Genomic DNA, 27,271 nt, shown 5'->3' on the forward strand with positions numbered 1-27,271 from the left:
ACGCGCAGGCGCGCGGCGGCGTCGGGAGCGCGCGCGCGCGCCTCCCGCGGATCCAGCGGAAAGCGCGAGCCACGGCGCGGCGTGTCACGTGACGGTGTCTGCTGCTGGCGGAGTGAAGCGTGTTAGCAGGTAAAGGGGGGGCAGAGAAAAAAGGAAAAGAAAACGCCGCACAAATCTCACTTTCTCTCTCCCACAGCGGCCGTGTTCGCCGGGAATGTTTAAAGGCGACGGCGGTTGTTGTGCTACGTGCTCGGCCGTCCGCGTTCGGCCGTCCGGTTCCTTCGGTGGGGGGGTTTAGAGCCATTTTATGGTGCCTTGTTCCCCGGTAAGTTAGCCTGCTAGCCGCTTCGCCTTGAGACGACGAGGCCCCGCGACCCCACGGCTGCCCGAGTCCGACTCGCATTTTTATCCGGAGAAAGGTGCCAATCCGCCTCCGCCGAAAGTTAATCGCCTGAAGTGAGCGACGGGCGGCGGAACCGCGTGTCCGTGTGCGGTGTAGCTTCAGCTAACTCAAACAGGCCGGACAAAGGGGGGTCCGCGGCGGCGGATGAACACGGTTCCCGAACCGGGGGGGGGGGAAAACGCGACGCCGGCCCGCGCTTCCTCGTATCATTTCGGCCAGTTTACTGGCGCGGCGCGGCAATAGCGCGGAGCGAAGCAGCTTTCTTTCTGCGAGTCCGACGGATCGCCGACACGCTCGGCAGTAAAAGCCCATTGTCCGCAGCGCCGGCGCCTCTGTTGTGGTCCTCCCGAGCAGCGCGGCGGCCGTCGTGTCGGCTGCGGTTTTTAAGGCAGGAGGAAACGGGGAAACGCGTCGCCGATCCGCGTCTTTGAGGAGGAGAAAAACAACACGCCTGGTGCGTATTTTTCTGGGGGTTTAGCGCTTAGCCGAGGACGGCGTGTGTTAGCGGTCGCGGTAGCCTATTGTGATCGGCTGGACCTGATCGAGGGTGGCCGTGTTGACGCGTTACACACACACACACAATGTCTTGCCGCGATCTTATGTTCGTGGGGGGTGTTCGTTCGTTTTGTTTCTCTTATTCTTTTTTTTTATTATTCTCTGAAGAGGCTACGTGTCTCTGAAACGGGACGGTACGGCGATGCGCGCTATTCGGTTCGACAGGACTGGCGTCCCTCGTGTCGTGATGTTTCATTTAATTTGGTCATCTTTTTTTCCATTTTTTTTTTGCGAAATATTAAATGCCGCCCATATCGTGCGATATAAAAAGTCCGATAGTTTTTAGACCCATGGATGGCAGTCGTCCAGGCAGATCTGGATAACTGTGTGAATTTACAGTCGTGGGAATCCCACGGGAAAGGAAAGGAAACTAAATGTGTACGCATTATGTAGTCTCGACATGACCTCGACATACTTAAATAAAAAAAAATGCATTAAATCTAGTAAAGGGTGGAAGTTTGGTAAAGACTATCGATACCAGTCCTCATTCTTTGCATGCTGCAGGATTAGCATAAGGGAAATGTGCAGGTTTGATGTCTTTAATTAAAAAAAAAAATCCCAGCTATGTTTATTGGATGGATATATACTTCTGATCTAAGATTTTGGAATTTGTGTATAATTTGTGTAATTGTCTTAAATGTGTATCCTTCTGGAAGACACACACAGCAGGCTGTAACTCCCTTAGATACGATTGTGATGTCCTCCACCAGTCAAAAGTTTGGACGTACCTGGAGACTAAGTCGGAACCATTTAGAAGAATCCAATGAAACATTTTTAGTATTTTTTTTTTTGTAGCAGGAGAAAGCAAGGTCTTTTTTTTTTTATTAATTAATTTATTTATTTTACTTCATTATTGTTTTTTCCCCCACTTGTCAAAAGTCTCCATTCCTCATTGTCTAACTTGGCCAGGAGGGTGAAATGCTGCCATCACAGCAAAAGTTGCCTGCTTTGCAGAGACTCAGATGTTCAACTTTTTGCATTGTTTGCTTTTTTGTTGGTTTATTGTGTAACGTTGCGTGCCTTTTATGAAAAAAGTCCTGTGTCCTCAGTTTTCTTCTATTATGGAAAAAAGTTCAAGACCCGTAAATGAGTTGGTGTGCAAACTGTTGACCAGTAGTGTACACACTGTTAATTTTTTTTTATGTAATTTTATATTTTTATGCTGTCATTTTTCCTTTCTGTAGTGTGTGTGTGTGGGGAGAGAGGGTGTGTGAGGACATGGAGGACTGCAGTTGGTACGAATGTAAGGAGACACCAGTACAGTCTCCTGCTGAGCCTAAATTTAAGCTGTGCAAGTGATAAGCAGCATTTACTGTCGCAGACCCCCCTCACACATTTCCAGCTGCGTTTATGAACATGGATGTGTGTTCATCTGGGGTGGGGTGGGGGGGCTTAGAAATGATTTCCAGCCAGTGGAAGTTGTGCAAGGAAATTTTGGTACAAACATGTGCACTCGTTGGAAGGAATTTTGTTTTCTAGCCTGTATTTAAACTTCTACGTACAGATAACATTATATATACATAATATTATGTCTTCTGTTTTTCTCTTGCAGATTTTTCTGTTTTGTACATACATTGTTTTGTATATACTGTATGATGACCTCTTTAGGCAGCGATCGTGCCCGGGGCGCTCGGGACAAAGCGCTGCTCGCTACCACACAGAACACACAACCACAGAAACAACTACAGGTGACTGTTTGATATTGTGTTTTCAGTTTTAATTTTGGTCCTTTTTAATTCATATTAATATTTTATTAAACGTGCACCAAACTGACTTTAGTAGCTGAGAGTTGCAACCTTTTGTATTTATTGATGAGTGAACAACCTGCTGTCAGTTGTAGGGATTCACTGACCTGATACGTGTATCGGATATTGATCAAATAACGATTTAAGTAATTGGATCAGGTATTGTGAAGAGTGTGTTGATCCAAGAGACCGATCCATTCCATCTGGATTGTAGGTTAAAACGTAGATTATTAAAGGTTTACCTGCGTTTTATTAAATGCCGTGGTTTTGTGCGCCTGGAGTGCGATCTTTCACAGTGCCCGGCAAAAGCGGCAAGCGGCGCTCTGCAAGCCTCTGTTGACAGCGCGGTCAACATTGAACTTTAACCTCTGCGGGCTGTTACGCATTTACGCGCGACCGTATTGCTCAACAAATATTGATTTGCATGTTTTGTTTATGTAATCAGTTATCATGTTTGCTCTAGGTTGTGATTTGGATATTTATAATCTCTTGTTGCACTTTTATTGGAATTGTAAGGCCTTGTTTACATGGATGTTTGAAATGAAACCACTCTGAACACCACGTGTGTATTTTGTGGCGTTCAATTCCATTTTGCTAGCGTTCATGTGTTAATCGTTCATGTGCAGTGGTTATTCGACTGCATCCAATCGCACAGCCAACAGGACGCTGTGTGGATGCTTTGATTTGCTACAATGAGCAGTGACAGTCCGTGCTCATCTGAAAAACACCATGTGAATGAGTCCTGTGGACAAATATTTATTAAAAATTCAACATTACACATTTTAGTTTGTGTAATTGTTGTCTTTCAGGTACCGAAAACATTATGTGAAGTTCCCATATTATTTTTATTTTATTTTTGGCTTTATATCGGCCTTTCTGAAATTCAGCCTTGGTGCAGACAGGGTAGGGGAACTCGTATTAATGTACAATCTCACAAACTCCGGGTAGTGATACTGAGGAAGACGGATTGGCGCATTCCTAGTCACTTTCATGCACAGCACGTACTTCTGTGAAGTAACTGTGTTTAGTCGTGTTGCAGTTTTCTCACGTTTTGTCCCCGTGCGTGTCTGTGTGTAACAGGCGACAGCCGAACAGATCCGACTTGCCCAAATGATCTATGACAAGAGTGATGCAGACTTTGAGGACAAGGTGAAACAGGTAAGAGGGTTGATACTCATCCACCAGGGCACTCTGGGTTTTGATCATGTGTAACACTGGTGGTTTGCGAGCACGCGTGTGTTGATTCCTGCATCTTTTTACTTGCAGCTCATGGAAGTGACTGGGAAGAATCAGGACGAGTGTATGGTGGCTCTGCATGACTGTAATGAGGATGTGAATAGGGCCATCAATTTCCTGCTGGAGGGCACTTCTGACACGGTGAGAGAGACAGATGAGGATTGAAAGCGAGATGAAGAGAAAGTAGAAATATCCCTGCATCATTTTTTTTCTTTTTAAACCGGTCTTACTAGATCTGCTAAGCATTAATAGTTTACCAGTGGGTGGTGAGAGGAACTGGAAAGAATTTCAGAATTGTACAAATATGTTTAAGACACGTTTCTGGTCCGTTTTGAGAAGCTCCTAGTACATTTGTTTCGTTTCGTTTTATGGAGTTGTCTTTCTGTAGCCCCCTCGGTAACATCAGGAACCCAAGGGGACGTATCAGGAATTGTAAGAGTTTGTGAAATTTCTACTTTAAAATAGCTATGTGTAAGTTGTGTGCATGGCCTCATTGCTCTCAAATCTCAGTTTGTGTTTTCAGATATTAGGAATATCTTTGCATTGTTCCTCTTCGTAAATTACTGAATTGTGGGGTAGGACAATTTTCTTTTTTTTGATGCTTGGGACATCATAATAACATAATTATCTTTATTCCCATAACTAGTGGTTAGAACTATGAACAAGTGTGACATCTCGTGCCTTTCTGCTGGGTACTTCAATATAACGTTATGACTGGGTTATGTCTGGGTAATGATGATAATTTGCTAAACGTAGTAAACGTTTTACATTGTGAGAGGTAAGTGTTTCAAATGTCTGCAAAACCTTTTAGGTTTTTTTTTTTTTTTTTTTTTAATAAATTAAAATTAAATGATATTCCACATTATCTGTGTACCCTAGTATCTAAATACTAGGACAAGTAAAAGTGTAAATATTACATTCTTTTTAGCATTTAGGTTAATTTTTTTAAAATTTAAATTAAAGTAATTCATAGTGTAACATTTTTTCTGTTGGATTATTTAATATACAAGGCTTCTTAAAAGATTTTATTTACTATTTAAGTAATTCAGAGGAATTTCTGCTCGTTCATTTCTGAATCCTAGGTATTTGTTTTGCGTTTTTCCCTGTAACAATGAATTAGACTATTGGTATTTGTCTAAATGAAGTCATTCATATTTTCAAATCAAGCTGCTGCCGTGTTTCCCTTGCACTCAACTTGCATAATAGTGGTGGCCGTGAGGTGGCCCGTCCCAACAAACCAACAACTGCCCAAACAGTTGTCAAGTTTCATTAACACATGAAAGTTTGAAAGCGGCATGATTTGTGGTGGCGAGGTCCTAACAGGCGCTCCAGGAACAGGACTGGGAAGCACTGCCATGTTTTCTCAGGTGGTTTATTAGCCTGACATGTGCTACACCAGCTGAGCTGCCAGTCAACCTTTACTGTTTTGTTTTGTACTCGGGCTGGAACTACTCGCGGTTCACGTGGTAACAGCTGGTACTACCCAGCCCTCCATGGCCTTCCAAAGGTGGTTAGACTGTAGTGGTACTGGATTTGGTTGTGGATTTCCTGGCTTATTGCAGGATTGGTCTGATAGGCCATAGATGTAGCGCTGAATGCTTTCATTATTAGAAAGCACAGAAAGAGATGGCCAATATTTCAACTGATTATCATATTAGGGCTCTAGATTGCGACCAATTTAGTAAATTCTTGAAATTCAATGTGTATTAGGCTCATATTGTATTCAGAGATTGTGAAGGGTGGGACCCGCCTCTGATATTGCTGTAGTGACCCAAACTTAAGAGCCTGAACTTGACTTTATGGCAGCGAATTCTGGCCAACATGACTGTACCAACATGCTTCCCATGTGTTACACGTTATTTTTTAGTTTTTCCCCCACAACTCAGACTAGCATCCTCTTTATCGTCTCTGCTTCCATTTTAGCACTAATCAAAACACATCACCTTACCGTGCACTTACCGCTGTAAACACATGCTCAAATTTGCCTTAAAGTAATTGAAACGTAAGAGAATTTCTTTTGTAAAAATGTGTATAAAGAATGTTTAAACCATAATGAAAGTACACTATTGTTTACATGAGAATTTGTAAAACATTCCACTTTGTATTCCACATTTTTTTTATTATTATTTTTTTTTATCTAAATATTTTCTGCACAAGTGTGGATGTGTTTTGCCCTAGACGTGTTCTGTGGTTCCACCCCTGCAGACTTCTTCATGGGAGACGGTGGGGAAGAAGAAGAGTGTGGGTAAAGAGGCGGTTTCTACGGAGACTAAGGAGAACCGGGAGAAGCGCAGCGATAGGGAAGGCAGCAGGGGACGCTGTGCAGCCAACAGGAAAGGCAGAGGGGCCAGTCGGGGCCGACAGGGTCTGTGCTGTTTCTACGTTGTTCATGATTATATATGGTTGTGATTTTAATGTCAATGACTAATGTATGTAGTATGTGTTTTTGCTTTTTATTACCAACTAATAACTAGGAAAATGAATTACTGCTCAGATTTACCCACCTTTTTTTTTTTTTTAACTGTAAATATAAGACGCCACTATGAACTATTTATGGAGATGATACCTTAAATAATTCACCCATTACTCACCTAGCTAGAATGTAAAGGAAAAATGTTTACAGGACCTGTCTTGTGACTTTCTTTTTTTTTCCCCCTCTCTCTCAGTGAGGGTGGAGGAGAATGGGGTGGATGCTGCTGTAGAAAGAGGGGCAGATCGTGGACGCCGGGGCAGAGGAAGAGGTGAGATTGTAAACCATAAAATCAAATTCCTATAAACACACAGGAATGGGCAACATGGATGAAGCTCATGCTGAAGAGTGACACACTGCTTTATGCTTGTTATCGCGCTGATTCTGATGATGTGTTTGGGTGACAGCAACTGGAGGCAGGGGAAGAGGCAGAGCCCCAGGGACCAACCGGTTTACGGCACAGGGAATGGGGTGAGTCTCTTAATTGTGCAGGAAATGTGCACATTCTTATATGTTGTGGTTGTACATATCCTGATGTTTTGTGAACGTCTGCTTTGCACGAGAGCCATTATTAAAGCAGTTTTAGTGTGCATGTAGTTACTTTGTAAAATGCATTATCTGCATTATCATACAGTGGTTGCAAAAAAGTCATACTTTGTAATTTATTTTATTTTTTTACAGATGAATAGATATTTTTGGAATAAACCTTGTGACTTTTCTCTGACCTTAGGACCTTTAATCCTGCTGACTACACCTCAGAAAGTGGAGCAGGGGGCTCACACTCAGAAACGTGGGAAACAGCAGCCAATGATGCAACAGATGGCACAGGTAACATGCACACACACGGTCTCTCAATGCAATACGTCTGGTGCAGTAAGAGAATTTGTACTGTGGTAGATTAGTAGCATAGTATGGTATCATACTATCATACCCCACCTGCCTTTCAGTGGCCTGGAGTAGTCTGGAGGACTGGACTCCAGAGGACTGGACTGAGGATGTGAGTAAAGAGCTTTATTATTTTTCTACACTGCCCGTGGTTGTCATGTGGTACTCAGTATACACAACGTCCTCTGCATACGTCCTCTGCATCGCCAATTCTGAGCAGTGGGCAGCCATAAGTCACCTGGGGAGCAGTGTGGGGATGGTACCTTGCTCAAGGGGACCTCAGTGGAACCTTGCTTCCTTTATCGCAAGGCCACCACTTGCATTTACCTTTGTATTTGCTGTGGTGTCAAAGATTATCCTTAAAAAAAACAAGGCATAATCTGGAATTTTATTACAAGTGGAAGCAAAATCTGTGTGTGGTTTGCCTCACACCCTCAGCTGCTCCAGTGAACATTGTTTTTCCTCCTCCCAAAGCTCTCAGAGACCAAAGTGTTCACTGCCTCATGTGCACCTGCAACGGAGAACCAAATCACACCTGGCCAAAGGTAAAGCCAACACCACCTGAACGGACTGGATACTGCTGCTGTAGGCCATTGTGATGTTTAATTTGAAGTTAATATTGTTAATCAGTAATATTGGTCAACTTTTTGTCACGTACGTATGTGTGTGTGTGTGCGTGCGTGTGTGTGTGTGTGTGTGTGTGTGTGTGTGTGTGTGTGGGTGGGTGCACGCGCAGTCTGGATCTGGCCTCTCTGTTACAGAAACCGGCCGGTAGGGAGGATTTGGGAGGGAGCCTAAAGCCCCCTTCTACACAGACTCTAGGACACAGCCTGGTGTTCACCAACTCCCATCATCCCACCCACAATGGGGGCACCACCCCTGGCACTGCCAGCTACGCCCATGCCACCCTGGTCAGGTTCCTTACATGCACCAAAATCACACACAAAACAAAAGATGATCAGTTAAGTCTGAAGGTGAACCTTTTTCTGTCATCCTGCAGTCATCCATGTTGGGCTCTGGGTTTGGGGATCTGGGAGCAACAAAGTTGGCATCCTCTGCTGGGTCTCAGATCCTGGAACAGCTGAAAGGACCAGGTTTGGGGCCTTTGCCTTCGCAGCCCCCAAGCTCGGTGGCTGGCTGCACTCCTGTGGGGGTGATGGGGGTATCAGCAACTCCTAGCGCTCCATCATCTTCCACTCCTGCTGTTGCTGCCTCCTCTTCCTCGTCCTGGGACTTAAAGCCCCCGGTGACTCAGAGCACGGCATCAATGGCCTCTCCATTTAGCCGTGAGTTCTTTTAATAAGCTCATATAAATCAACAATAGGTGGGTTTCGGCCACATGGTTATGATGACGCGCAGTTTCTAAAGGCGGGCAGGAAGTGAAAAGCTTTGTAAAATTTAACTGTTTAATCTTAACTTAGCATAAAGGCTTTGTCCATGTACAAAAAGAACATAAAGATAAACATTCGGGAGCTCTATTGTCAGGACAGGTCAAAAAGTTTCCTTTTCCTGGTGCCTTATTAAAAAATATCAAAAGTCCCTTCTTACTATTATTCAATGTAAACTAAACAGCATTTAGGCTCCTACAGTGTGCGTCAGATCCACACTACTTCACTTCCTGCCTTCCAACTAAATTGGACACCTTGCCGTGACATCACGTGAAACCCACCTATTCAGTCTTCTGAATCCTTTCATACTTGTTGGAGATTTATTTAACAGCCAGTTTACCTGCTTGCTTTTACACACACACACACACACACACACACACTCACACACACACTAACACCGACTGTTGTGGTGTTTCCTTTAGGAGAACCTTCTCTAGCCCTAAGCCAGCTGACCCAGAGGAACTCCAGCCCCCTCCCTCTGGTGCACCAGGCCAGCCCCCCTCCTCCCTCTGCCCCACCCACAGGCTCACAGGACCATTCCCTGCACCGTGAGGGACTGGCCCTGCCCCCTTCCATTCAGACTGACCCACTGACTGGCAGCAGCCCTCAGCAACAACAGCGGCAGATAAAGAGCCAGAAACGCAGAATACTGCCGACGTCTAAGGTTAGACAGTGCGCGCACACTATTGTTGGTACCTCTGCAGGCTTCTAGAAATAAAATTATAATTTCAAATTTATTTTCAATATCACTTATTTACCCTACAAAGGCCATACCCAATAAAGTAAAAGTGAAGTGATCGTCACATGTGATACACAGCAGCACAGCACACGGTGCACACAGTGAAATTTGTCCTCTGCATTTAACCCATCACCCTGAGTGAGCAGTGGGCAGCCTTCACAGGCGCCCGGGGAGCAGTGTGTGGGGACGGTACTTTGCTCAGTGGCACCTCAGTGGTACCTTGGCGGATCGGGATTCGAACCGGCAACCTTCTGATTACGGACCCTCTTCCTTAACCACTAGGCCACCACTGCCCCAATTGCTGGTTGTCCTGATTAAGGGTGTGAGCCCATTTAAATCAGATGGCTCAAAGGTTACTTCTAGGTAGGGCTGGGCAATTATATGATCTCAATGAATAATTGCGATAAAATTCAGCTCAGTCTCACTGATCATGTTTGGCCATGATAAAATTGCAGAAATTAGACATATTTTGTGTGTTTCTTTTAAATGGAGAACCACGGCTGGCAGTCATCCCAAGTCTCCCGCAAATTGATGGAGCAAGCAAACTAGAACATGCACGTGTGTAAACTGCGCACTTGAGAGAAGGTCGAATGTGATTGAGAGAAAGATGGAATGTGTGTGTGGGGACCAGTGTTTGTTGCCTGTTCATGTAACCGCTGCTGGACAAATATGGAATCATATTTTGTGCCAAAATGAATGAACAAAACAAGCAAAAATATAACTTTCTGGCCAATGCATTGAAGCCCCGCCCACAGAAGAGGTCTGTTTCAAAATTTCAGGCAGCATAAAACAAAAAAGGGGCCAAAGCTAGCAGCGAGAGAGAAAAGTAAAGTTGTAAGCAAGAAACTTAAAGGAAATAAATGTTTTTTTTTAAATCTGATTCCACAGGCAATGGGTATCTTGATTGGCATGTTTTGTGAAATAATCAGATTTCAGCATGGGTGGGCTTTTATTTAACTTCTTGAGGGCCAAATTTATGATAACTATGAAAACTGATGACATCATGGCAGAGGGGCTGGGCTTCAGAAAAATGAGAATGCGTTTCACCTCACACTACAGGTTTGGCAAGTTTTTGCATTTTGCATTGTCTTGCCTGTCGAGGCGCAGGCAGTAAAGCTATTCACTGCATTAAGCGAGAAAAGAGCGAAATAGCTGAAAACGGAGCCGAGGAGGGCAGCGATAGTGAAAAGTTAATAAACTGTTCACTCTCTGGAGTCTTTGGTCTCAGTCTGGCAATATCAGAAAAAAAAGTGAATAAAATCTATCCAAATGTAATTGTTCTATATGGCAAAATATATTGTGCCGTTTTTCTATTTTTTTAATTTTTTTTTAAATCCTATTGCTCTGCTCTACCCTGTAAATACTTTTGCTTTTGTGAGACTTGATGGAAGGAACATATCTTTGAACATCAGTTGTTTATGGTGACTGGATACTGTTCTCCTTCTCTGGTTTAATGGGGTAATTATATAGAGATGGAGAGATTCCATCAGCAGGGTGTTGCTCTCTCAAGCTCTGATTAAACAGTCTATTTTCTCTTCCTTTGGGGGGGGGGGCTTACATGAATGCCTCATCGATGTGATTTTTTTTTTTTTCCTCATGTGATTGTTCAGATTCCCTCATCTGCGGTGGAGATGCCAGGCTCAGCAGATGTTTCAGGACTTAACGTGCAGTTTGGAGCGCTTGACTTTGGATCGGAATCTGCCCTACCTGACTTTGGCTCACCGGAAAACTGCAGCAATGACTCACACCCACCGCGAGACACTCCTGCTGTCACACAGACACAGAGCAGCATTTACTCAAAACCCATCAGGTCAGTGGGATGCGCTCAGAGACCATCCTGCAAGTCAGCTGCTGAATTTATTAACTTACTACCTGCAGAAATATTCCTTCCGTTTTGGACTGATCTCTATATTAAATCATTTGTTCCGTCAGTGAGTCATTGACGAATCCCGTTCCACTGCTGCTCCCGTTGGCGTCGTCTGACAGCATGTACCCCTCACCCTCTCTGCCCCTCCCCAATCTGGCACCTAGCCTGGCACCATCGCACAGCACACCCAGCTCTGCCCAGGCACCACCCTCTTCCTCTTCTTCCTCGTCGTCCTCGACGGGGAACAGCTTTGACTGCAGCGTTGCCCCTCATTCACGACTGACTTTCTCCCAGAGCAAAGACTCCACTGGACCCATGACAGTGAGTGCCCTGAAGGTTTGGTGCTAGCAGTGACAGGGGTCAGGGGGTCAGAAGCCACTAGCCACTTGCATGTATTTCATTTTGCGCAAATAGAAAAGTAAAGCCATCTAATCCCATAGTAAAGCCTGCCCTCTTTCAATCTCACTCACCTTAAAGTGGGTGTTGTGTTTGTGACCCTTAAATCTGGAAACATTACGCTCTGTTCTTTGTTTCTGTGCAGAATGGGTTTAATGGAGTGAGGACTTCAGCAGCTCTTGACTGTAAGTGCATTTTTTTTTTTTTAAATCTTGAGCTTAATTAGCCTGGTTTAGCATTTTCTAAATCGAGAGTTTGTGCAGTTTTATAACACATAATTTATGATAATAGCTTTCAGATCAAATATTTGTATCCTCAAACTGTCCGCTTCATAAGTAATATGAAGGCCACAACGTTTGTGGTGCTGTAACGGATGAAGCTCATGGGGAGTCTTCAGGACATGCTTGCAGGAAAAACATACAAACAAGAAATGTCTGCTTATTAATGCCCTGTGTTCTATATAAGGCTTTTTTTTTAATAATGTTGTAGACATTACTTAAAAAGGGAGATGCCAGTGGGTTTACCGCTGTCACGCATTCCCTAAACCTGCCCCAGTCAATACGTCACAGTGTCTGACTCCTTCAATTACGTCTGATCTCTAAACCAATACCTTGTAAAGTGGACGTCTCAAATATGATTAATCTCCTAGTCTCTGTTTGCAAGAAGTGCTTCAAAATTGTCAAAGCGAGCAGCACGACTGATTTAGCAAAGCATTTGAAAGACGATCACTCCGAATTTTCAAGTGGGAAGTAAACTTGTTTTTCAAGCGTGATATGAATATTTTAATTTTATTATTATTTTAATATGAATTTCTTTTGTTATACATGTAAATGTCCTAAAATGTAAAAAAAAATTACATGTGCTTTTTTAATTCCTCATGTATTGTAAATAATATTGTGTACTTTCATTAGTATCAGTATTGAGTTTGAAATCTCAGTAATGTGACAAGCCTAATACCAAACCCATCATTTTTAAATTACACTTTTAATGATATTACGGTACTTCTTGCACTTCTGGGGGAATACTTTTATCTATGGCTTTATTTATTGCTGTGGTATGTATTTGAAAGGGTAAAAATTTCTAATATTTATTTCCCCCTCCTCATCCCCAGCTGCCTCCTCGTCGTCTACTCCGAAACCAGAGTCTCCTTCTCTGGGTAGCAGTGCCAGTGTGCCCCCCTCGGCCTCCTCTTCTATTCTGCCCCCTTCTGTACCCCCCCACAGTGGCCAGATGCCCAACTTGGCACCAGAGCTTTCCTCTGCGAACTTGCCCCCCCTCAGCAGGTAGGAATCATACGACTGTCACTTCCATCTGAATTAGAAATTTGTCGTCTTTTATATTTAAGGTAATATCAGAATCAACTTCTAAATAATTGTAAGACAATATAACAAGTTACACACACTCATGTATATGTTAATTAGGGCTGTTATAACTGATGCATCGCAATGCAGACTTGGACGATTCTGCATCGATGCAGTGCAGAACATAATCGATTACCTGATCATTTTTTGGCGGTGGCGTAACATTTCGTGTTAAAAAGTAGTGCTGATAGTGACTGTGGTGGCCTGATGGTGGACTACAAACAGTGGAGATCCGCCACTCACTGGCCTTGTTCTTGCACTGCGGTCAAAGTTGAAATTTGTTGAACTATGACCACTGCGTGCAGTGACACATTTTTACGCCTCCAATAGAATCCAATATGGAGAGTGTTCTTTCTGCCAGTCTCTTAGTACACAGAGATCTACACGACATTAGTCTTAGGGTGATTGGTTAAATGCAGAGGACAAATTTCACTGTGTGCACAGTGTGCTGTGCTGCTGTGTATCACATGTGACAATCACTTCACTTTACCGGGAGTTTAGAAAACCATGCATGCATATATATATATATATATATATAGAGCCGGTTTATGGCGTTTGCGGCTTCGTATTGTAACAGGTTTGGGTCTGCTTTGATCAGTCTGCTCTGTTCGTCTGTTGGAGAGTCGATCTGCACCTGGACCGGGGCAGATGACAAACTCCGCCCACAGCAAAGTGCCATGTGCCTTTATAGGAGAACTGCCAGTATACTGTTGCAAGGTGCAAAGACTGAATGGCAACAGTTTTTAATTCTGCTCATTGTCGCTAATCAAAGAGTCCACGTAGGTGTACGAGACCTTAACTCTTGTATTTGAAAACATCATGTGACAATGTAGGATGCATAGCAATACGTTGATATCAAGGCATTGCTAATCATAATTGATTCATGAGACCAGTGAAGGTTCACCCCTCTAATACATATTTAAACACTCTTTAGAACAGTCAACTTTTTGCTGAACACCTTGTTCTTTGGACATTATTCTTCTGGAGGGGCTTTATTAAGTTGGTGGTTTTTATAGTTTTTTGTGTGCGTGCCACCCCTCAACACTGGCACAGCACTGGCGGTTCATCCCTAATCTGAACTCTGTACATTTTAAATATATATTGATGAGATATATATATATGGAAGTAATCTCTTATGTCTTCTCTCTAGCAGTCATGTAAACAGTGGCCATTCCTCAGTCTCAGTACTTGCTACCAGCTCTTCTCTCACAGTGAGTTTAACATGCACGCACACACACACACACACACACACACACACACACACACACACACACACTTACTGTTGTATTGATGTGTGTCTCCAGCATTCGGCCGTGGACGGTGTGAATTCCCTGGCTGCCTCTTCTGCAGTGGCGTTCTCAGGAGCTCAGTCGACCGGTTTGCCCAGTAGCAGTGTGTGCCCGGTGGGCAGCAGCAATGCCGGCCTCCATGGAGCTGTAGCTCTAGGTATTGCTGCTAATGGGACCACCGCTAATGCTAATTCAAACACAGCCGCTGCAGTCAGGACCACGGCACTGTTGTCATCTTCGACCAGTAAGGAAAACATCTCATACGCTTATTGTAATGCAAGATCAGCAACATTTAACAGTAACTGCAGCTACGGTATTGTAGAAAAAAAGGTTTGTACAGAATTCTGTACATTTTAGTAGAAATGTGATCTGTCATGCTTTTTTATTTTTCTCCTCAGGTAAAGCCCCTCCTAACTTGTCCCAGGGCGTGCCTCCCCTTGTGCCTAATCAGTACATCATGGGTCCTGGAGGACTCCTACCTGCTTACCCGGTATGTGTTCCAACACACACACACTCCACACACACTTCCCTGCCCTACCTCACCCTGCTGAGCAATTCAGTCCAGTTCAGTGGAATTATATAATATTATATAATACTCTTTTACAATAATGTGGAATCGTTTGATCCCTAAATATGAACTAAAGGATTTTGTGTGTGTTTACGTATTGCCACATTTGGTGTTAAAAATTCATTTTAGATTGTGAACTGTTCAGGCCGCCCTTTGTGTGTGTGTGTGTGTGTGTGTGTGTGTGTGTCTAGATCGCGTCTATAATTTCGATGTTCTGTCTGCAGCAGCTCTATGGTTATGAGGATCTTCACATGCTGCAGTCCAGACTGCCTATGGTGAGCATTGTTCCACTGACCTCACCATTCACTCTCTGTGTGACATTGTGGCCATTGTTTATAGCATTTTGGTTCTATCTAGAAGAGCATGAACCTTTATCGTAACGTGGTATGAACTTGCTTCTGCTTGAAACCTCAGTGGTTATGTTCTCATGTTTTTCCGTCTTCTGGTTTCAGGATTACTACGGAATCACATTCCCAGGCCCCGCGGCTACACTGTCAGGCAGAGACGGTAGCCTCGGAAGCAACCCTTACTCAGGTACCTACAATGCACCTAACTGCTGGTTTATAAAAGAATGAAAGTTTGATCCTGCTGACAGATCCATATTTTGAGATGATCTGTCATGTTTTAATTATTAAAAATGTTAAATTCCTTATAATTGTCAACCATGGTACAATATTTCATCAATATGTCGCTCAGCCAAAACTCCCATAGCAATTCCAGGTTACCTCATGATTGGTTTTGAGTTCTTTTTTTTTTTTTTTTTTTTTTGTATCATAATAATTATTATTATTATTATTGGAAAAAATCTGTTCTAGATAACTATTAAATGTATTCCAATTTAACTTCCAATTCAGTTTCTTAAACTGCATCTAGACGAGAGCGTTATCTGAAATGTCCACACAGAGACGCAGAGAACGTCCCGCGCTCTGTTTTAATCCCCCTCCACACCTGTAAGTGGCGCTGTAACTCGCGGCTTGTTTCGGTCTAGTTCTCATCCGCTGTGAGTTAAACAGAACACGTCTCTAGTCTTGACTCTTCATTACAGAGAGCATTTCTTTGAGGTTCTGCAGCACAACCATGAGCACGTTATCAGCCATCGTTGTATGCATGACTTGTTTGGGGTTTTAGGTCAGGTTGGATATAAATCGTAAACCTCATTGCGAGCGCAATGCATGCCAAGTTCGGTCTGAAAGCAGTCATTATATTGTTTCCGATGAGTTTATGTAACACTAATACGTCAGCGCTTTCACAAAAAAGCCGGAAAAGAGAAATTCAATCTGGTACCCAATTCAGAAAGTAGCCGGTCTGGGTTCCCTGAAATGCCGTCTCCGTGTGGACGCAGGGTCAAATCGGACCAGTTTTACCGCTACAGAGAAAACAGTTTCCGGGTAGTGCTAGAAAAATAACCCCAAACTGGTTTCTGCATCACAGCACCTTTTTGAATCCATTTATTAATAATGTATTGCAACAGAGTGTATTGCTGGTCATTTGCAGGTGAAGTCACAAAATTTGGCAGGGGCGACTCTACCTCCCCAGCCCCTCCTACCAGCCTGTCGGCAGCCCACGCTGCCCCTGCTCCACAGCCACCTCAGGCTCAGAGTGGGACTCAAAGCGCCCCCCAGGCCCAAGGGCACCAGCAGGCGTTCCTCAACCCAGCCCTGCCCCCTGGTTACAGCTACACCGGCCTGCCCTACTATCCAGGAATGCCGGGTGTGCCCAACGCCTTTCAGTATGGCCCTACCATGTTTGTGCCCCCTGCCAACGCCAAGCAGCATGGCATGGGTATCAGCAACCCACCCACCACGCCATTCCAGCAGCCTAGCAGTTACGGCCAGCACACATTCAGCTCAGGTAGGGTGTATACACACACACACACACACAGGCTATGCAATAATGGTATAATGTAATATGCTCTGCAATACATTTAACAATGAACCATCTTGCTTAATGATTTATAAAGATTGCATGCATGAAACTGAAAGGTGGTAGTCTAGTCTTGTGGGTAAGACACAGAACCAGAAGACCACAAAGTCCCAGGTTCAAACCCAGTTTACTATCATTGTCCCTGCAGCAAGACACTTAACCCTGAGTGTCTCCGGGGGTACTGTCCCTGTAACAACTGTAAGGTGCTCTGGATAAGGGCGTCTGATAGATGCCATAAATGTAAATAAATTATGTTAATGTAAAATAGTACGGTGAAGAGATTTGGTTTTTGAATTTTGAAATGTAATATAGTGAATAAACAGCATTTGGGAAATGTTTCCTGTATGCATTTAATGCCACAAATTGACACTATGGCAATACATATTAAGATATTTTCTGTCCATACATGGTTTTAGAAGGGTTTTATTGAACTTTCACGTTTGTATAGGATACGATGACCTGACACCAGGACCCACCGGAGCAGAATACAGCAAGGCCTACAGTTCATCTCAAACACAGGCCAAATCTGCAGCCTCAGGCCCTGGGAAAGGTAAAAACGTTTGTTTTATATCCACTATCGTACGTACGTACACACACAGCAATTTTTGAATATAATGTTTTTTTTTTGTTTTTTTTTTATCTGCAGGCGTGTCTGTGACCTCAAGTAACTCTGGGGTGCCAGACATCAGTGGGACCGTTTACAATAAGACTCAGGTGAGCAGGCAGCCCAGCAAGCATCGTATAAGTATTCCGTATTCTAGTTATTCTGTGGGAAAATCCATGACTACAGAATACGTTTCGAATTGGACCATTTGAAAGGCGCTTTTACTATGTTTATCAGTTTCATTTGTAATCATTCTACTCTGAAACCTCTATCTCACCCAGTCATTTGACAAGCAGGGATTCCATGCTGGCACCCCGCCCCCCTTCTCCTTGCCCTCTGCTCTTGGCGGCACAGGACCCCTGACCCCAGGTGGGGCTCCTGGATATGCCCCCGCCCCCTTCCTCCACATCCTGCCCCCTCATCAGCAGGCACACTCCCAGCTTCTTCACCACCACCTCAACCAGGACACACAGGTAAAATACACACACAGCTGTCTCTCTATTCTGTTCTTATCCATCATTGGTTCATTATATAGCATTTTTATTCTTCACTGTGTGTGTGGTTTCTACAGGGTGGTCCGAGTCAGAGGAGCCAAGCTAGTAGCATGCAGCAGAAGACACAGGTCAACAAGTCCACTTACGGCAGCTCCCCATACTGGGGCAACTAACTGTGTGTGTGTGCGCACATGCAAGAGTGTGTGTTTGTGTGTTCTTGAAGTTGTTACCCTGTGTTCACCACTAACTGATCAGAATCAGAGGGATAAACTATTTTTAGTCGTGCTATAGACAGACACACACTCTGCCACGCACACGTTTATAAATATATAAATATATATATATATAAAAAAAACACACTACCTTCCTGCTCCCTGTCTCATCTTGCCCTTTTCACAGTTTTGGCTGTTGTATGTAAAATATATTTATGTATGTATTTATACAGTATACTATACTTGTAATGTGGTCATCTGCATTTGTTTTTGAAGGATTTTTTGTTTAATTTTTTTATTTAAACATGGTAAGATTATAAACAAAATTGAGGAAAAAAACAGAACGGCAGTTGACTTTGGAAAAAGAGGTTTTTCTCCACACCCATTTTGTACCAACCGAAAAGATGGTGTACATTGTTGCTAAGCCTCATTTGATGGTGATGCATTTTTTAAACAACTTTTTGTATTTTTGTGCCCCCTGCCCATTTAACCTGTGAACCTTTTTTTTCTATTAGAAAGGGGTGGGATTTGGTGAAGTCCACCCCCAATCATGGATTTTTCATTTGTGATGCCACACCTTTTTTATGCCCCTATTCTCTGATTTGGCAGGAACATGGCAACTGTTTCAAGTTCTCTGATTGTTTTAGAAGTTTGGTTTTACCTTCACTGTTCAAATAAAACCTGACCAGTTTAATCAACTTGACTCGTTGTTCACTTTATGATCAACTAAATGGGGAAAACTGCTGCTGGTGTTTTGTTTTGTTTTTTTTTTTTCCTCAAATATATTTTTGACAACTGGAGAAAGACAAAATAAAAATACAATGCACACTATAAAGTAGTAATAAAAAAATGTAATAAGTAAATCAATTCTGTAAGAGTTACATACAAAGATCGGGTAACATTGCAGTAGAGTATTGTAGGAAAGATGGCAGTTCAGTCATATTCGAAGAACAATAATGATAACGTGTGCAATTCTAAACCCAACAACCCTTCCACATAATAACCCCATCCTCATGCCAGATTGATTAATGAAAAGGAACAAGACAAGACTAATAATATTTGTATTCCCATTATGGATTCTGAGACTGAAGGCTTGTAAAATACTCTTTTTCGAGGCTTAGACAGGACATAAGGTTCCATGGGTGGGAAGAGCAGCACATTTCCATCTGAGTTAGACTGCACGTCTGGCTAAAAAGGAAGCAAAAGATAGTGTCATGCATTTTACCGGGTTCAGACATGCATCATCACTGATGCCAAAAAGCGCGAAAGGGTTTAAAATATCTCCCTCCAATGTTTTTCAAGGCTAGGACACGACCAATACATATGGATAAGCGAGGCATCCTCACTTCCACATTTATCACAGCAGGGATCCACATTTGGGTAAATACGCAATGGTTTGACTTTGGACATATCAAGGCTGCGAAGCAAGAAATGTAGCAGCTGTATTCATAACTGGTGTCTCAGGGAAATTCTGAATTTGAGATTGAAGAAAGCATCTAATCTGCAGATATTTTAAAAAAAATGTGCAAGTGGGAGATTTACTCAACTTTCTGATAAATTTAAAGATGCAAAGCTATTGTCAAAAAACAAGTAATTAAAATGCACAATTCCCTTCCAATACCAGTCATAAAATACAGGTTCGGATAAAGAGGGTTGAAAGAGATGATTTGACATAATTGGACTTAAAAGAGAGAAACCATTTCAAATGGTTCATCTGAGCCCATACTCTCACAGTATGCCAAACAACCGGATTATCAATTGACTTGTTTCGGGCTTAAGGAAGTGGAGATCCAAGAAGTGCCAAAAACTGAATACAATTCCAATGACACCCAGGATGGACAATTATCTTTGTTTTGGGAATAGAACCAAAATGCAATACAGCGTATATCAGCTGCCCAATAGTAACGGAAATTAGGCAAAGCCAGGCCTCCATAATTCCTAGATTTCTGGAGATGAGCGTTATTCAAACTAGGGTGTTTTCCTCTCCATATATAAGATGATATATCTGAATCTAAAGAATCAAAAAAAGATTTGGGGATAAAGGTAGGTATTTACTGGAACAAATACAAAAATTCTAATTCTTCCCACTAAAGATGCAGAAAGAGGGGACCATTGTGTTAAGGACAGTTTTGTATGATTTAATAGTGTAAGAAATTTGAGTAAGAGGAAAGTAGAGTAATTTGTGCTTAGGTAAGTAAATTGATCTTGTGCTATTTTAAATGGGAAATTAAAATATTCAGAAGCTGGTGCTCCATCAACAGGAAACTACTGACTTTTGTGCAAGTTTAATTTATCGCCTGAAAAATTACCAAATTGAGTAAATATTGAAATCATGGAGGGAATGGATATTTTTGGGTTTGACAAAAAAAAAATGCAGTTCATCTGCGTAGTGACACTTTGTGCTCAACTCCTCTCCTCCATATACCTGAAACTCCCCACAACTTCAGAGTGTGACAGCAACTGGTTCTATAGCCAGATCAAAGAGTAATGGACTTGTTGAAGATTGAAGAGTTGTGACTGTTGTGAATTATTAAGAATAGAAGCATAAGGGTACAGACATAATTGTTTTATCCATGAAATTAATTTGGATCAAAGATTGAAATTTTCCTAAAGATGCAAATAAATATTTCCACTCCACATGATCAAATGCCTTTTCTGCATCTAGACAGACCTACAGACATCTGAGGATTTATAACATTATCCTCTTATGCCACATGACAAACATTACAGTATGGAAAAAAAGGTTTTATTAGTTGCAGTCAGTCAGTGGGATATGGCAGGATGCTTTGTATACAAAATTAGAGATGAATCTTTACCAGAACACAACCTGGTTTTCTATTATGATGCTGCAATCGCACTTTCTGCTAAATCAACAAAACTTCAAAAACATGATCAATAAACAATTTTGTATACAAAACATTTTTAAATTAAATCCCCAAAGCATTTGCAAATTAAGAAATGTAATTTTATGGTACACACTGTTGCTAAACTGCACAAATATATCTTCATGTTTGTGGAGGCGAAGTGTACAGTCATGTTTTACATTTTTTAATGACAAGCTACTATTACAGATTTATGTGTGAGCATATTATATATTAAAAAAAAAAAAAAATCTAAATTAAATGAAACAAACGTCATACTGCCCGTTACAATGTGCTTCAGCAAAGCCAGTCTGATAACTTCAAGATAAACAAAAAAAAAAACCTGTACAACAGTATCACAGGAGAAAAGCAGTCTCTTTCATCTGCCTCAACTATTCCCCTTCTGCAGAGGACTTTTTGGCTTTCTTCTTTTTCTTCTTAAGCTGTGGCTCCTCCTCTTCTGGCTCAGGCTCCACAGCTTCACTCTTCTGCTTCTTTTTCTTTTTGGCAGGAGCAGAATCCTCCACCCCATTCTCTGAAATGGCCCCCGTGTCTGGCTCCACCTCTTCTTCCTCCTGCTGCTTCTTTCTCTTCTTCTTGACTGAAGTGGCTTCTGCTGCTCCATTCTCCTGAGAAAATGAAACAGAATTAACAAAATCTCACCCAAAAACCACAATTATAAAGCCATTAGAAATCTGCATTGTAAAGATGTCCTGCTCACTTCAGTGATCTGGCCCACTGCTGGGACCATCCAATGGTTCGGAGAAGACTTACTCTAGCACAGTTTTAACTGCGAGGGGACCATGAGGAGGGTCCACACACATTACAAACCATGCTCTTAACAAAATTAATAAATCTTACATGAGCCACGGCATCTCCATTCGACTTTATCTTTTTGGGCTTCACAGCTTCCTCCTCGGCCTCTGCTGTGGCAAGGGCCTCCAGCCTTCTCTTCTCTCTCTTCAGTCGTTTCTTCTCTTTCTTGTCCAACTTCCTCTTAATCTCAGCAGCCACATCTCCAGCCTGGTGAAAGACAAGACTATCATCTATCATAGGTAGTTCATTTCCAGGGGAGAGACCTCAATGTAATGAAGGTGTCAGGCTCATTAAATCAGTAATTTTAACCCCCATCAGTTGAGTCGGGGAAGAAGTAGTAGTCATCATTCACCGCAGAAAAGCACATATAACCCAGATACCCCCTCCACACACCTCTTTGACTGCTTCCTTCATGACGTCAACGTTCTTGCGAGGCGCCTCCCCCGTCTCATAAAAGGAGAGCCTCTCCTCCACCTGCCCTCTCAGTTTATCACCAAACACGCTTGTAGGCACGTCTGAAGAAACACACAAATTCAGGCACCAAGACACTAGGGGGCGCCAACCAAAAGCATGGACAGGCCCATAAATTTGCTCAGGGGATAAAGTTCTCAACATTCACCTCAAGAAAGTGAAATACTGTTGACGAAAAATATAAAAGCATCATAGCACAGGGGTCCAAACCAAAAAATAAATGTTATATAAATGCAAAACTCGTGATTCCTTCATACCAAAGCACACACTCACCAGAAAAGCAGTCAATGCGCGAAGCAATGGTGCACTTGTTAGCCAGGTAGCGAGAGATGCGCCCCTTGTTCTTGGCAGCTGCTCGGCCAATGAAGGTGGAATGGAAGATGAGGCCATATTTCGGGGTGTTTCCTCGCGTCTTCAACGCCCTGGCGAGGGTTACAGGGGTTACAGTTGCGACCACACGCCCTGGTACTTGGGCTGCCTAGCTGTTCCTGCCTTGAGCTGCCCTCTGTACCAACCCCCCCACCCAATATCTACCTCTCACTGCCCAGGGTTGGTCACTCAGACTTGGGGGGAGTAAGCTGCGGTACGCTGATGGAGAACTGGGATCACACAGAGCTGCAGGGTCACACAAACCCATCAGCCAATCACCAGTCTCACTTCCCGCCCCCCGCCCTGCCATCACCGTGACTCCTACAGGACCCCGCAGGGAGGGGTCGCCCCAGTACCTGAACAGGGCTTTCTCCGCTCCCAGGATCTGAACGGTAGATGCCGGGTATTTTGCCAGGTTAGTCAGACTGCCGGCGTGAGAGATCAGACGAGCCCCGACCTAAAAACAGATGCGGTGTAAATGACAAAAGCCACAAAACATAGGAGAGAATAAGAGATGAACAAAACTAGTCACTCAACCTTTTACAGGTTTAATTAAGGCCTTTCAAACCATTTTTTTTTACTGCTTAGATGTTAGAGCAGCATAGAATGTTTAGACTGTATGGCACTTTCCAAAAGGGACTTCTGTGTACACTTCACTTATAAACCGAGGAACAGATCTCACACATACCACTTCACCAATAAGTGCTGCCAAGTTCGGAGCCACCTGGCCCATTTTGGAGCGCAGGTACTCCTGCAGCTCATGTCTGTAGGAAGCCAGCGAGATGACACGGCTGGAGAAACGCTCAATGTTGATCAGGTCGATGGGGGAGATGTCCATACCTACGGCCGCAAAAATATATCGTCCTTAACCACATGCCCGCAAGTTTTATACTACACAGATACCAGTGACTGGTTCAGTTATATTGTATGTGGTCATCACAGTTAAATCAGTGGATTGACAGATTATGAAAACATCATGACTCGGATGGAGGAGGTTTGAGATCAAACCCGCTACGCACCCATTGAGCTGCGGGAGGCTTCCAAAATGGCCTGAGCCTTGGCGCCATCCATCACAATCTCCTCAAGGGCCTCCAGGTTTTCCTCGCTAAGCTCTTTGCGGTTACCAATCATCTTGGCCACGCGACAGTAGGTGGAGTTATCGCTCACAATCTTAATGAGCTCTGGGAAGTGGTAGCCGTACCACTCACTGCAAGACAAGAACAAAAAGCAAATGAGAAGTGGATCCTATGGAGGGAATAAAAAGCCTCCATATACACAAGTTGTCTCCCTCTTAGAAGCACGCAGTCCAAACCGAAGGGCCGAATGCTCTCTAAGGTGAGAGTTCCTGTACCTCCCATTCCTATACAGCCAGGAGTGGTGCAGCCTCTGACTGTGGTAAGCATGGGGAGGAATGAACATTTCCTGCTAGAAAATAACTTAATCTCACAAAGTGAAAATCCTCTAGCCTGTCTACATTTACAGCATATCAGACACCCTTATCCAGAATGACTTACAATTTGTAGTTACAGGGAGAGTAGGATTTGAACCTGGGTCTTCTGGTTCATAGGCGAGTGTGTTAGCCACTAGGCTACTACCACCCTGTCTATGGTCCTGCAGTAGCTAGAAATGGTGATCGGTAAAAGGTGGTTTGGAAATGTTGCTGCGCCTTGTTCAGATGTTCTGATCTGGAATTTGTCCCCTTATGCAGTCAGAAGGGGAATTTTTTTTATGTTTTAATTATGACTGCTGAGTGGTGTTGATGCCCCCTCAACTTCTATAGGCTGCCCTCCTTGTGGGACCGAACAAAGCAGCTGTAATTTCAGAAATACACATCAGATACAGTACTAGGGGACCACAAAGACCTATAGGGGACCTTCAAACCTTGCTGGTGGTCAAAGTCTGTGTTCAGTCATCCCCTGTCCAACCTACCGCACGCGCATGGAGAACGTGTTGATATCTTTGTCCAGCTGGTCCAGCAGAGCGATGGACTGAATGATCATGTTGTCAGCCCGGTTCACGTTGAACTTGACCTTTGCCCTGGAGTAGCTGTGCCCGAGGCCAAGTTGAGCTTTGGAGGCGGCCTGTGCGGTCAAACCCTTCACCAAAGCGTGGAAGTGCAGACGCACCCCTGACAATGCACACGTTAACATTTATTCAGCAACTAAACGTGTAACAAGGCTGAACATCAAGACACTTAAAGAGTGAAGTTGCTCAACATTGAAGTAAGTGATGTTATAACAGGCACTTCCACACGACCTGACCGTTCAGCTTTTCAGTATAGACCATCAGAAATCAGGCTTAACAAATCACATCACCACAGAACAGGTCATCAAGAAAACAGCAAGCATTCACGTGACAAATCTCACCTCGTATTATTTCTGCTACGACTCCTGCGGTTTGGATAGAAAAACCGAGCTCCTCCTGCAGGGCGGCGCCAATCCTGGCGTCGGCCACACCCAACGTGGGCTTCTTTTTACTCGAGGTGGGTAGGTTAGTCTCTAAGAAGAGCTTCAGGTCTGCATGCACAACACCTGTTCAACAGAGAAGGATTCTCAACTTTAAAAAAAAACGTTCGTGCAGGTTTCGCTTGACCTGGCGCAGCACGAGCGAGCATTTAAAGAGCCGAAGTTCAGTTGTTGGGTATGCAGTCAGCACAGGTACTCAGTGGATTGACAGATTATTGAAACATCACAACTTCTGCCCGGTAAAGAACAGAGAGTAAGGCATGATTTCGTCCGCTCACCTTCAGAAATGGCATTGATGTTCTCCAGAGCAGACTGGGCAGACTTGAAGGGGAAAAAGGCGGAGAGTTTGACCACGCTGCTGAACTTCCCAATGTTCAGTACGCTTAACTCCACCTGCACAGAAGACTTTTTTAAGCTCACAAACAAAGAGGTGTTGGCAAAACCACGCAAGACACATCTAGGAATAAAATAAATAAATTACCTGGGGCAGGAGCATCCCAATCTCCTCCACCTCCTTGACTGCAAACAACGCATAACCCGAGGCGTGCTCGAACAGCACATGTAAGAGAACCTGGAGAAAGGTGGAGGAAAAGGTACTTTACTACACTTTACTAAACTCCACTACAATACTCCGGCGAGCGCCGACTCGGCGCATGCGCAGCGGCGAGGCCTAGGCCGCCAACACGTGGCTTCTGGAGGACGGATCGGGTACCGACCACGAAAAACGCGGTGCCACGCTCGACGCCTATAGCACATTTAAAGCGACGTATTGCAATCGGTCCTCTAGATGTGCGAGAACTAGCACTAGATGTGCGAGAAGATTCCCGTTTTGAACAAAAGATAGTCAACAAGTTAAAAAAAAAAAAAAAAACCCACGTGGTCGAGTCCCGGTCCAGCCTGGATATAAAGACCGGCAGGCGCCATAGTAAGAACTCTCAGCGAGGAAAAGAAAACAATACGAGAAGCCCCTGTAGTTTGGAGGATCGCTCCAGAAAGGTGGTCTTTTCAGACCGGAGGCCCGGCGCCATTACACAAAACGCCCCAAGAACGTGACTTGGGCCCAGTTACTGAAGCAACCCGCACATTAATAACTAGTGGTTGATAGTTAATAACTAGTGGCCTAGTGTGTAACACACTCGCCTATGAACCAGAAGACAGGGGTTCAAAACCCAACTTACTACCAATGTGTCCCTGAGCAAGACACTTAACCCTAAGTTGCTCCAGCGGGGGGGGGAACACCCTGTAACTACTGATTGTAAGTCGCTCTGGATAAGGGCGTCTGGTAAATGCTGTAAATGTAATATGACCGATATTGCGCTGGGCGAGTCTCTGCTACACGGTCGGCCACACGTGGTCCAGCTGAGAAGCGCAAAGCAGTAAAAACGCCTTCGCCGCATTTCAACAAAGCGTTCACGAAATTCCTTCCCTTCCCAGGGCCGTCGACACGGCTAAACATCTGCGAAAGAAACAAAAAAAGAATCTCACCATCGTTGCAGCCTTAGTGCGCCACGCGTTCCTCCGCGGCCTCACTACGCGCTCACTTCTACCGGAAAGACCCCGCTATCCTGCGACTGGCCACGTGACCCTTTCATCGTGGCGCGTCTCGCGAGACTTCGAAAATCCCGCGAAGCGCACCCCCTGCTGGACGCGCCGTGTGACGCAATCTCAGTCTAAACAGTTGCCCATCTTACCCATCTTGTCAAACAACCGTGTGTGGTTTCCAGCGCGTCTACCATTTAACATCAATATAATCTGATAACACAGAGAGAATGAAATGGCACTCAGCCTCTTCTCCCTGATCATCGCTCTGCTGCTGGGGAACGTGTGAGATTGGATATCAGGCCATTTCTCAGCACATTTTGCCAAGACCCACGCAGGATGTGTCATGTCGTGCAGGGCCATTAAAGTACGTCAGCTACACCGTATTTGAATGCAGGAGATATTAGCCTAGAAGGACAGACACTTGGGGTTGCAAAGGGGTGCAAGACCCACGCAGGATGTGTCATGTCATGCAGGGCCATTAAAGTACGTCAGCTACACCGTATTTGAATGCAGGCGACAGCAGCCTAGGAGGACACACACTTGCCTATGAAGGATAAAAGGCCACATAGAAGTCACAGGTTCAAACTCCAATTACAATACCACTTTTTTAGT

The 27,271-nt window shown here is 43.9% G+C and overlaps 2 protein-coding genes and 1 non-coding gene across 7 annotated transcripts; 1 reads left to right on the top strand and 2 right to left on the bottom strand.

Annotated features, from left to right (window-relative positions):
* The first annotated feature begins 19 nt into the window (after nucleotides 1–19).
* On the top strand, nucleotides 20–18,833 carry ubap2a (ubiquitin associated protein 2a). Of its 5 annotated transcripts, none has more exons than XM_028973614.1 (27): nucleotides 20–129; nucleotides 2,511–2,646; nucleotides 3,784–3,861; nucleotides 3,970–4,080; nucleotides 6,145–6,304; nucleotides 6,606–6,680; nucleotides 6,817–6,880; nucleotides 7,140–7,237; nucleotides 7,357–7,406; nucleotides 7,769–7,839; nucleotides 8,031–8,205; nucleotides 8,295–8,580; nucleotides 9,105–9,346; nucleotides 11,032–11,231; nucleotides 11,354–11,609; nucleotides 11,830–11,869; nucleotides 12,796–12,967; nucleotides 14,196–14,256; nucleotides 14,350–14,578; nucleotides 14,733–14,824; nucleotides 15,127–15,177; nucleotides 15,355–15,436; nucleotides 16,397–16,753; nucleotides 17,274–17,375; nucleotides 17,472–17,539; nucleotides 17,711–17,902; nucleotides 18,001–18,833. In XM_028973614.1, exons 2-27 carry the CDS (start codon nucleotides 2,551–2,553, stop codon nucleotides 18,094–18,096), a joined length of 3,504 nt encoding a protein of 1,167 aa, XP_028829447.1. In that variant the 5' UTR covers nucleotides 20–129; nucleotides 2,511–2,550; the 3' UTR covers nucleotides 18,097–18,833. The 5 variants fall into 5 exon arrangements, with proteins under 5 accessions (XP_028829447.1, XP_028829450.1, XP_028829449.1 ...); XM_028973617.1 differs by having other exon boundaries at nucleotides 17,726–17,902; XM_028973616.1 differs by having other exon boundaries at nucleotides 15,130–15,177.
* A 2,032-nt stretch (nucleotides 18,834–20,865) lies between these two features.
* Nucleotides 20,866–26,697, bottom strand: nop56 (NOP56 ribonucleoprotein homolog). The gene is made up of 12 exons (XM_028973086.1): nucleotides 26,603–26,697; nucleotides 25,599–25,688; nucleotides 25,396–25,510; nucleotides 25,019–25,183; nucleotides 24,582–24,780; nucleotides 23,672–23,859; nucleotides 23,341–23,492; nucleotides 23,009–23,109; nucleotides 22,557–22,705; nucleotides 22,206–22,327; nucleotides 21,858–22,019; nucleotides 20,866–21,625 (listed from the first exon to the last, which is right to left on the bottom strand). The coding sequence occupies exons 1-12, from the start codon at nucleotides 26,603–26,605 to the stop codon at nucleotides 21,389–21,391; spliced, it is 1,683 nt and encodes a 560-aa protein (XP_028828919.1). The 5' UTR covers nucleotides 26,606–26,697; the 3' UTR covers nucleotides 20,866–21,388.
* Nucleotides 22,091–22,165, bottom strand: LOC114787240 (small nucleolar RNA SNORD57). The gene has a single exon (XR_003749370.1). It is a non-coding gene; the product is annotated as a small nucleolar RNA SNORD57 (small nucleolar RNA).
* Nucleotides 26,698–27,271: the final 574 nt, after the last annotated feature.

The sequence above is a fragment of the Denticeps clupeoides genome, chromosome 3 (assembly GCF_900700375.1).
Source record: "Denticeps clupeoides chromosome 3, fDenClu1.1, whole genome shotgun sequence".
NCBI classification, from domain to species: Eukaryota; Metazoa; Chordata; class Actinopteri; order Clupeiformes; family Denticipitidae; genus Denticeps; species Denticeps clupeoides.

Coding starts and splice junctions, on each gene's coding strand:
- ubap2a (XM_028973614.1), top strand. CDS start 2,551: ATGATGACCTCTTTAGGCAGCGATCGTGCCCGGGGCGCTCGGGACAAA. Junction 7,238..7,356: donor TGATGCAACAGATGGCACAG/GTAACATGCACA, acceptor CCTGCCTTTCAG/TGGCCTGGAGTAGTCTGGAG. Junction 12,968..14,195: donor AACTTGCCCCCCCTCAGCAG/GTAGGAATCATA, acceptor TCTTCTCTCTAG/CAGTCATGTAAACAGTGGCC.
- nop56 (XM_028973086.1), bottom strand. Junction 23,860..24,581: donor ACGTTCTCCATGCGCGTGCG/GTAGGTTGGACA, acceptor CTTGTCTTGCAG/TGAGTGGTACGGCTACCACT. Junction 23,110..23,340: donor CAGCACTTATTGGTGAAGTG/GTATGTGTGAGA, acceptor ATCTGTTTTTAG/GTCGGGGCTCGTCTGATCTC.